The 10,956-nt window shown below is 46.2% G+C and overlaps 1 protein-coding gene across 1 annotated transcript; it reads right to left on the bottom strand.

Moving 5' to 3' along the window:
* Positions 1-2,833: 2,833 nt before the first annotated feature.
* DAZAP2 (DAZ associated protein 2) lies at positions 2,834-10,641 on the bottom strand. The gene is made up of 4 exons (XM_056864961.1): positions 10,554-10,641; positions 7,748-7,869; positions 5,064-5,306; positions 2,834-3,062 (listed from the first exon to the last, which is right to left on the bottom strand). Exons 1-4 carry the CDS (start codon positions 10,564-10,566, stop codon positions 2,934-2,936), a joined length of 507 nt encoding a protein of 168 aa, XP_056720939.1. The 5' UTR covers positions 10,567-10,641; the 3' UTR covers positions 2,834-2,933.
* Positions 10,642-10,956: the final 315 nt, after the last annotated feature.

Here is a 10,956-nt window from a genome sequence, read left to right on the forward strand (position 1 = left end):
CAGGTTTACTGCTGTAGCTGATCCTGGCCCTTTGGGGAGCATACTGGGATATTGCGTTTGGTTTGAAGCATTTGTTCAGTTTGCCTACTTATACATTAGGTGTAGATCTAAGAATTGTAGTGTCTGAGGGGAAAAGAGGAACCACTAATCAAATCTTGCCTTTGTTTACTCTTTGGTTCCTGTCCCTCCTCTAGCAGGGGATCCCATTCTGCAACACGTACACACACCTGTGTTCCTGTGATCTGTGGATGGACTCTGTTTCACTGTTGTTGTTGTTTTAAAATCTGACTTTTCATATCAGGTACCATCTGAAGGAAACAGCTGTCTTGCAGTGTTGAAATGTTCAAAACAGCCACTGTGTTGAGTTCTCCCGCTTCAGTCTGTAACACATAGTAACTTCTGTGTCCTGATGTCATCATGGTGCACAATTCCTTGCTCTGCATCATTGTTTGACACTGTCAGGGAGGTGCACAATGAATTGCCTCGTTGCTTTCAGTTCCATAGAGTTTAGCGTTTGTATCTTTTGACAGACGTTTAGTGGCTTTACTGAGTTTTATCAAGTTATCTTGGATCACTTTTTATGCAAAAGAGACCAATCAATAAGGTAAAAATAAACATAACCTTGGTCAATGGAGTTTATGCTGGTACACATTTGGAAGGAGTACGAGAGGATTAGATAGGAGGGTGCCATTTTGAACTGTTGCTCCATGTTCTACGCACTATCTCCTTCTACCATCAATCAGCCCTGGGACAGAATAAGAGCAGAAACTAAACATTGGCTCTGTTTAGGTGTCTCAACAAACCGTGAGAGACTGAAAGGTTGCCAGTTGGATCACAGTCCAATCAGCCACGATGTTCAAATGCAGGTGGTCTGAAGATATTGGAGTCTTATACTTTCAGTCCTTACAAGTGGGGATTCTAAACTAGCATGAAGCTGAAGTTTGTGGGAAGTAAACAAACTCTAGTTTGCCCAAGGTGCCTTCAGCCAGTGTGGACTCTAATGTGGAGAACCAGGTTTGATTCCCCACTCCTCCACGAGTGGTGGACTCTAATCCGGTGAACCGGGTTTGTTTCCCCGCTCTTCCACATGACCTTGGATTAGTCACAGTTCTCTCAGAACTCTCTCAGCCCCACCTACCACACAAGGTGCCTGTTGTGGGGAGAGGAAGAGATTGTAATTGTAAGCCACTGTGAAACTCCTTAAGGTGAAGAAAAATGGGGTATAAAAACGAATACTTCTACATTTAGCCATCAGGGCAAACTGCAGTTTGATCTAACTTTGACATTTCCAGTCAAGCTCCATGCACAAGAAGAGGTGGGAGGTGGGAAAAGCGAACAAGCTATGCCTGTGCTTGACTCACCTCAGTTTCTTGTGACATCTGAACATGTTTATGCTTGCTGGGATCTAAATTCCAAAGCAATCAATGGTACTTTTTTTGCAAATGCATGTGCTAATGCCTACAGCATAAGAACAATGTGAAATATTTCACATGGTCTAGGCACAACGAGACTGTGGAACAGCTATAAGGGCAAAACAAGTAAAAAATCGACTGGGTTACAATGGACAGGAATTTAAGAGGCTACATTCAACTTTGTCACTTTATTCAAATTTTTCAAAATAGCCTTTATTCTACTTGTTTTTAGTATAAAAAGTCCACAAGTTAAGTGCACCACAGTGTTTACAGAGAGACCTAGAATCCCAACCTTTCATTAACAGTCAGCTGTATGGTTAACCATGACACATACAACACACAGAAAAATTAAGATAAAATATATTCACCAAATCTGATAATTTTTTTTAATTCATACAAACAAAAGCAACAACAACAACAAAAAGATTGAGGATCCCTGAAATATTCTTCTTAACTCTAATAAGACTTCATTGTACCCAAGTCACTTTTTAAAAAGTTTTGCATCTGTAAAAGAAAAACAAACCACCCATCAAATCCAGCTAACTTGCACACTGATTGACATCCAGACGTTCCTGTCTCTCTAGCCCGAATAACATTCCACAGAGTTTTGTTATCAAGACACTGGGTTGCTTTTTTTAAATTCCCTTAAAAAAACTCGTTTTAAGCTTTTGTGTTTTTTTTTGAAAAGTACAGGAAGCATTTAATGAAATGTTGTGTTTCTGGCACCGAAACATGGCTTCAGTTAGATTCTTAATGTGCAAAGGAGACCAAGATCACTTAAGAGTATATAAAAAGAACATCCTGGGCCGGCCGCACACCTTCCTAGCATAGGAACAGAGAGCAAAGGTGAACAGCAGGAACTAGTGGAGGGGATCAGAAATCAAAAGCTGAGCCCACCCCCTTTAACAGGCATCTGCCATGTGCTCCCCGCTGAAAAAAAATTACGCCTGACTAGATTCTCTCTCCAGCACCATTGATTCTATGGATGAGAAAAAAAGAAGAGGTGTTTATCTCAGTCTTATTCATTGGCATCGGATACATCTGCAAGCTTTATATGTTTGATCATTGGAAACCAGGCTCTCTTCCAAGCTTCCGCTCCCCACCCTCCTCACCCCCATCCTCAAACTGTTTTTTTATATATAGCTGATTCTTAAAAGCCAAAAGGAGAGGCGGAGCTGCTGTTGCTGCACAAGCACTCTCCAGTGGAATCGAAGGGAAATACGTGGGGCTTCGTCACTTGCGGATCGTTTCACAATTTTAACCCCCAAGATTTTAAGAGAGGCCCTCCTACCATTGCATGTTTTGTATTTTGAATTTTGCTTTGTTTTTTTAAATTTTTGCACATTCTAAAAAAAGGAAAAAAACGTGCCCGAAGGGTCAGGGCACCAGGAAGACACCCCCCCATCGTCATGTGTTCTAAACTGCAACTCCAGGTTAATACGACTAAAGCGGTTACATTGTGAGAAGTGCTGACAGTATGTGATGTCGTTCCTTTACACCAATGTAGCGCCCCCCCTTCCTTCACCAGATGGTGTAGCCGCCGTCGGAGCCCCCCATGAAGAAGTTGCCCTTCCGTTGCGTCACTAACACGTTGGCGCCCTGCATGACAGCCAGCTGGGCCGCGTTGGGAGGACAGCCGGGAGGAGGGGGCTGGAAGACAGGGAGAAGAACCTGTTAGATGAACAATGGACGGCAGGGTTTGTAAGAAGGTCTGATAAGGGGCGCGGGACCCCCAGACTGTGCATGCTGGCAAGTGGGGCTGCTTAAGGAGGGTTTAACAAGCATTTCATAGAATCATAGAGTTGGAAGGGACCACCAGGGTCATCTAGTCCAACCCCCTGCACAATGCAGGACATTCTGAATTACCTCCCCCACACACCCCCAATGACCCCTACTCCATGCCCAGAAGATGGCCAAGGTGCTCTCCCTCTCATCATCTGCTAAAGGTCACAGAATCAGCATTGCTGACAGATGGCCATCTAGCCTCTGCTTAAAAACCTCCAGGGAAGGAGAGCTCACCACCTCCCGAGGAAGCCTGTTCAACTGAGGAACCCTCTGTTAGAAAATTCTTACTAATGACTAGATGGAAACACTTTTGATTTAATTTCAACCCATTGGTTCTGGTCCGACCTTCTGGAGCAACAGAAAACAACTCGGCACCATTCTCTATATGACAGCCCTTCAAGTACTTGAAGATGGTTATCATATCACCTCTCAGTCTTCTCCTCTTCAGGCTAAACATTTCATAGGTCATAGAGTTGGAAGGGGCTGTACAGACCATCTAGTCCAACCCCCTTCTCAATGCAGGATCAGCCGAGAGCAGGGGGGTTGAACTCATTTGTTATGAGGGCTGGATATAACATAAATGTCACTTGGTTGGGGTGGGCCATGCCTCGCCAGCCCAGATTGGGGCTGGGGGGGTGGCGGCAGCTGCCTTGGCTGGCTCGCGGGCCAGATAAGCTCTCAAGGAGCCGGATCCTGCCCCCGGGCCATATGACTGACACCCCTGGCTTACAGCATCCCTGGTAAGTGTTCATCCAGCCGCTGCTTGAAGACTGCCACTTGGTGGGCCACAGGACGTGGCTACTGGGCCATCTATTCTGGATAGTTGGGAATTCTGAAGTACAGTAAAGCACACCCTGCAATGACGGAATCTATCTTACGCTTTGTCTTACTAGGCAGTAGTTTGGGACAGAGATTTTCCACCCACACCCCAGCCCTGCCACCCAAGCTGTTCCTTCTTTTTTAAATAAACTGAGATTGCCAGGGGCTGAGCTCACAAAGCTTCTGAATAGCAAAGCCTGCTCCATGTACCTGAACAATGGCTCCTTCCCTACTACTAATACATTCACTGACCCAAGATAACAGCAAGGAACTACAGCTGCTGAGCTTTACAACAGTACAAATGGTGGGGGAGCGCACCTGCCCACCCTCCGCAGGGCTAGTGATGGCCGACTGGGAAGAAACCGTGGCCCAGCATGAATCAGCGCAACAGTATTGATTACTCTGCATGCAACTTAGCAGGGCGTGGCTGGGAAGCATGGCAGAAAGTCAACAGCCAGGGCCTACCCTGAAAGCAACTACATTCTCCCCCACAAAAAAAATCTCTGATGGACCTAGCCTGCAGTTTTCACCTCCCTGCCCCACCCCCAGTTACTATTCGTAATACTTTGCATAAGATGTATTTTGAAGACAAGTGATTCCTGTCCTGAAGCCGGTAGCCTGTAAATCAATTCATGCGTTAAGGAAAGCCTCTTAACCTGAGCTCAAGGAAAAAAACGTTTGTGACAGCTTCTGTGTTCAGAGAGAAAGGCCCGGGAGAACCAGGCAGAAGGAAGTTTTCCCCTGTCTAATGTCATGGTTCCTTTACAAGAGCCACAATTTACATTCACAACAAAAGTCTGCAGCTGTCCATGCAGAACAGTTCATGCTTGTAACTTTTCCATGGAGAGGAATTACCAAACTCCTGAATGTGAAAGTACTGCAATTTAAGAGATTAGCTACACCTTCCTAATCACAAAGGGTTCTCTAACAGTAAACCCATTTTTCACCAACCCCCCTTAAGGTGGAGGTGTGTGTTTCACTATCTCCTTTTCCCAGGCTACGACAAGGAACAGAACAAGCAGAGGCTACATCACACGGCCAACTTACAGGGATATTAGCAGGGGCACCCGTTGCAAACCTTGCTCCGGCATCAAATCCCCCGTCGACAAGAACAGTAGATCCATGAGGATAGACGGGGCCCACAGGGTAAAAAGCCACTGGAACTGAAGAACCCATTGGACCCATGGCAACGGACTGAGCCATAGGAAGGTACAGCGAAGCACCAGGATATGCAGCAGACATGGTTGGTACCGTGGCAGCTCCTGGATGCACAAAGCTTGGGCGGTAAAGCTGGTGGAGGGGGAGAGAACAGAGGGGGAATGTTTATTTCAGAGGCACATACCCAGTGATGTTCCATCTCTCAATGGAAAGCCTTCAATGAAGGATGCAAGTGGTTTTTAGGAATAGCTGATTTTGTACACTTAAGCATCTGTGAACTGCCTTTCTAGAACAGATCTAAGTCCATCTAGCCCAGTACGCTGTTTTCACCACCAGCCTGTTGGATGCCTTTGAGAATTTCGCACACAGGGCATGAAGCTGATGGTCCTCTCGGGCTGCTTGCCCTTAGCATCTGGTATTCGTTCACTATGGAGCCACTGGTCTGGCAGGACCTGTAAGATGTGGCTGAAACTTGAAGGCATAGAAAATAAAGAATTGCCTTAAACCAAGTCAGACCAGCAACAACATAATTTTTTTTGAGAAAGTCAGCCCCTGCCATGGAGTCCGGTGCTTTAGTTGAAAAACAGAACTGAGATCTGAAAGAGACCATTTGCAATTTACACCCAAAATGTTTCTCTTTCCACTTTGGAACAAGCACCCAATTCCTTCCACACAAAAAACTCTAATCAAAGCATAAAGATTAGAGGCATAGATTAATTTTCTGTCGGCCTGTGATAGCTAGCATTAATACATGGTATATGGTATAAACAGGCAACGATATAAATTTTAGGGACTGAAGGTGGTTAACTGTTTTGCCCCATACAAGGTGCTGACAGTAGTAAACTTGTATTATTAATCCCAATCGTTTCTATAACATCCATCCTTCCCTCTACTGCATCCTCCACTATCAAAATGTAGATTTTTAAACTCTTTACAGTGAAGACCTGCTTTTCTAGCTTATGTCACTCTGTAAAATGCCAAGTGTGTAAAATGTCAAGTGCCCTGACCTGGATGGCCCAGGTTAGCCTGATCTCGTCAGATCTCAGAAGCTAAGCAGGGTCAGCCCTGGTTAGTATTTGGATGGGAGACCACCAAGGAATACCAGTGTTGCTGTGAAGAGGAAGGCACTGGCAAACCACCTCTGTTAGTCTCTTGCCATGAAAACCCCCAAAAGGGGTCGCCATAAGCCAGCTGCGACTTGACGGCGCTTTACACACACACAAAATGCCAAGTACATCGATGGTTATTGTTAACACAACATAACGACTCCTACATTTCACTTTACGTATTTTTAAAATGTGTAGCTTGCTCCATCCTTGAAAAAAGCGCCATCCAAAATTAAGACATCCATACGATAAACCCAGCCCCTTACCAGTATAACCCCAGGCCTCTGCATCCCCCTCCCACTGCAAAGACTTCACATGTGGAGGGAGAACTTAAGAAGAGGGATTGTAGAAGGAAACAGAATTAGAGTGTTATGTAGGACTGAGCAGGTAAGGATTTATACAGGGGGGAATTTACTGATCCCAATTTCCCAATCTCATCGGTTGGTGGCCCCACCACACGCTATATACATTCCAATGACAGAAGCTTTCACAGTCCCAGGTTTCTCTGCCACTGGGGCCTGAGGAACGCTATCTTCAGTAGGCTTCAGTTTCAGGAAGAATACGCTTATCATCCAGCAGTGACACCATAGGACCCTGTTTCTGAAGCCACCAGCGCCGGGAAATGGGAATGAGAGAGGAAGACTACCGTCACAGACACTCCCCTCATCTTTATCAATGGACAGTCCTAACTTTTCCGATCCCAACAGACGCTGCTGCACATTGTGAAGCTTCTTGAATTGTGAAAAACAACGAAGGGATCTATGCTTCTCAGGAACTAGCTTTAAATTTTAAAAAATGTAATAGATTTGAATTGTAAACTGCCTTTGTAGTCGATCATGCTGGAAAGTGGGGAATAAATACCATCAAATAAACAAACATGCACTAACTCAGCAAAATAACTGTAAGATCAATTGGTGATTATATAGCAGTGTATTATACTCAACTAAATATACCATAAGAACATAAGAAGAGCCATGCTGGAGCAGACCCATCAAGTCCAGCATTCTGTTATTACAGCGGTCGACTAGCTGCCTCTAGGAAGCCCACAAGCAAGATGACTGCAGGGGCCACATCTACAGCACCTTTTAGCTTCAGCCTATTGAAAAAAACGGCTTAGCTGTAATGTTACCAGACAGATCTTGCCAGAAATCAGTTTGCTTGGTTTATAACAACCACCCCACCCACTTCGCCCTATAACATCCAGTCTTGGAAACAAGATGTTGTCACGAAGGATCACGATGAAGCATTTAAGCACACACAATGTTTTGTGTGCATCTGAAGGCACAACTCCAAATGTTGCAATAGGAACACCATAAAGGTAAGACTTGAAACTTTTGGATGGACAAAATGTCACAGGAGGGGGCAGGGGTAAAGAGCTAATAATATTCCATTGGAACCCATATGCCATTGTTATTAGCAGCATTTTCTTTAGTGGAGGAAAGAGAACAGAAAGAGCAGAGTACATACTTCCGAGTACGCAGGAGGAGCCTCGGTGTAAGGCGGAGCCTGGGGAAGTGGTATAGTCTGCGGGAACACAGAAGGATTACCAGGAGGCTGGACTGGGTAAGAAGGCTGTGTAGGATATTGACCTATGAGGAAAAGTTAATCAGTGTTAGCACAACAGTTCTTGTTGCAAAGGAACAGGAAGTGTGTGAGATCAGGGACATACACCCATCTAAAAGAATAAAAAACAGATCTCTGCGTAACTAAATGCAGGGAGTCCCTTGGCTGCTCTGCTTCTGCAGGATTCCACTACCATGGAGGAGTCAGCAAAACAACATTCCATCCTGCTATTCCCAGACTTAAGACCAAAGGTAGTCAATGTTTATGTCCCATTTTTAAAAGGATAGTGCCTTCTCATGGGGACCATAAATACTTTCAGAAGCTGTATAAAGCGAGACAGTTGATTGCTTGATCATTTATGCCCAGAATTGGATACCAAACTTGGTTTCATCTGTTTATAAGCTGACTTGATTTAACAAAACACTCGAGAATCCATGATTGCTAGGCTATCTAAGTCTCATCTTTACCTTAGCCAGTTACCTTTGCTCCTTTTCCTGGTCCCTTGCCCACAAAGTGCCTTTGGCCAGCTAATACCAATTTTTCCAGTAGGGCTGCCCATATGTTTGCACCACCAAAACTATCTGACTTGCGCAAGAACCACTGCCAAAACAGAATATCCAATCTGCTACAAATACCACCTGGGTGAGCTAAGCATATGCATACTTTCAACTGCAGGAGTCCTGATCTAAGTTAAGCATGAAGAAAAGCTCCCTAGCTGTGTAAGAGCCATTCAGCCTAGAAATTCAATCAGCAGCCTTCGGCAATTCTGGAATCTCATTCTTGGGCATTTTCCAACAAAAAGATTGGACAAATATAAAGGATATCCCATGTCAGAGCAGGACTTGGATGACATAACCCACTGCATGACATAACCCTTTGCATCTGTGACAAGTAAGTTGCTGTCCTATACATATTCACTTGGGAGTTACTCCCACTAGATTTACACAGGATTAGGCTGTCTGTATACTATTGTTATAATTCCTAACCCCTCAGTGTCACTATTTAAGAAACATCCTCTGAAGCTACAGCTTTTACTTCCTTTCTACGCAGGTGTTGGCTTGCTGGTCACATTATGTCATCAGCATGGTACCATCACAGAGAGAGCATATAGCAAGGGTGAGTTCAGGGCAATACTTGGCCATGAGTAATAAACAGAACTGGTGCCAACATACCCAGGAGGTAACCAGGTTTTTGAGGAAAGAAAAGACAGCATGTGCAGAGTGGGCTATACAGTGTATGCCCATCCTTCAGTGGGTTAAGAATAAATGGTGGACATGAGAAACGCAGGTTTGCCTCTGCATTCCTCATGTCCGCCATTTATTCTTAACTCACTGAAGGATGGGCATTCGCTGTATAGCCCACTCTCCACATGCTCTCTTTTCCTTCCTCAAAAATCAGGTGTCATTTTCCTCCCAGTTAGCCTTCTGGCTTCCCTCAATCCACTGCCCTAGCCATTTTGTTTCATCTCCTGTCTTTACATAGAAGAGTCACATTTCCAGTCATCCACTCAGTTGCTGGTGGTCCTGTCAGACCCAAAACCACACTCTGAGCGAACAGAAGTTGAGTGGAAAATAAGGTCTGACCTATACTGTGCATGCTGCAAAATGAAGTGGTAGAACGAGCTGTACCATTTCAGGCTCCATGTGGGGAGGGCATACTGTTAATGTCCCCACTCTTGTAAAAACTCCCTGCAAATAAAAACCTCATCAGGGAGACAGGGCTAGGCAGGAACTGCTCACGTGCTGTGCTCATTTCCCACTTACAGGGAATTGTTAATGTAGGGGAAACTTTGAAAGTATAATCCCTTAACTGCAGTCTGAAGTGGAACAACCATTCTACCACCTCAGTCCTCTGCCACCGCATTTCCACTTCATTCTGCTGGACACCCCATGGTCCTGGTATCAAGAGGCTCCAAGCAAAAGGGATGAACAAAGTGTGAGCTCTCCTACATTTTCAGTAAACATTTTTTTTGCATGGAGACATTTCTACAGCACCAGAAGAGGGTAGCAGTTATTCTAGGCTTCTAAGTCAAGAGCAATAGGGTGTGATCTGGCATTTTAAGGACTGGAGGAGTCAGCAAAGCAGCCCTTCTGCCTTTTCCTGGACTACGGATCTTGTCCAAGTTCTTTAAAAAAGGGAGAAGATACCCAATCGAGCATCCCTTCTCTGTGTTAACACGGTCTCCTACTGCCCACGGGGATGCCTATTATACAGCCAACACCAGCAGCTGCGGTCTTCCCACCCGGACATAAAAACTCAACTTCTCTCCCTTTTTAGCCCTCTATTCCCAGGGTCAAATTCCAGGGGATTCCGGGGCGACCTGTCGCCCACGGAACCTTATGCCACAGTAATTCGACTAAAAGCGCCCCCATAATCCTTTTTACACTTTCCAGTGCAGCTTTACAAGGAGGAGGAGGGCTCTCCCTCTTTCAGTCCAAAAGCACCCACTCCCGTGGCGGCCAAGGGGTTAACCTGCTAGCAAGCGGGGTTGCGTCATAGTAACCCAACATCCGCCCTTCCCCCACCCACTTCACCCCGACTTTTCGAGGCCTCCCATTGGCCGGCGCTCCCGCCAGTTACGGACTGGGCCCGCAGGTAACGGGACTGCGGCGCCTGCCTTAAAGGAGCAGCGCCCCCGAGAAAGGTGAAGCGGCTGGGTGGGGTTATGGAGGACGGGGGCGGGAAGGGGGAATGGAAAGCAGCCTCTTGCCTTTGCCGTTCATGATGGCGGCGTCGGGAGGGCGTGAAGGGGAAAGGACGGTTCACCCGCCTACAGGAGGGTTCCGGTGACGGGCGGCTTGAGCAGCAGCGACGGCCGAGGCGACTCTCCTCGCGCAAACACTTCCTTGTTGTTGTCGCCGCAGCCCTGATGAGAAGGGTTACGTCGGACCTTGTGACGTCATGCCGCAGCGCGTCGCCGCGAGGCAGGGGAGACGGAACGGCCGGCAGGGTTAGGGGGCGTGGCCAGGAAGGGGGCGTGGCTTGGCTTTTGGTCCTTTGAGGGCAGTCAGGGGTAACAGGAGGGGCGCGGGAGGAAGGAGGCGCGTGTTAATGTTGTAGGCGGAAGTGGGGGGCAGAGGCCTACATTCATGACACTGTCTCTTCCAGGAAAA

This window comes from Euleptes europaea, chromosome 1 (assembly GCF_029931775.1).
Source record: "Euleptes europaea isolate rEulEur1 chromosome 1, rEulEur1.hap1, whole genome shotgun sequence".
Lineage (NCBI taxonomy): Eukaryota > Metazoa > Chordata > Lepidosauria > Squamata > Sphaerodactylidae > Euleptes > Euleptes europaea.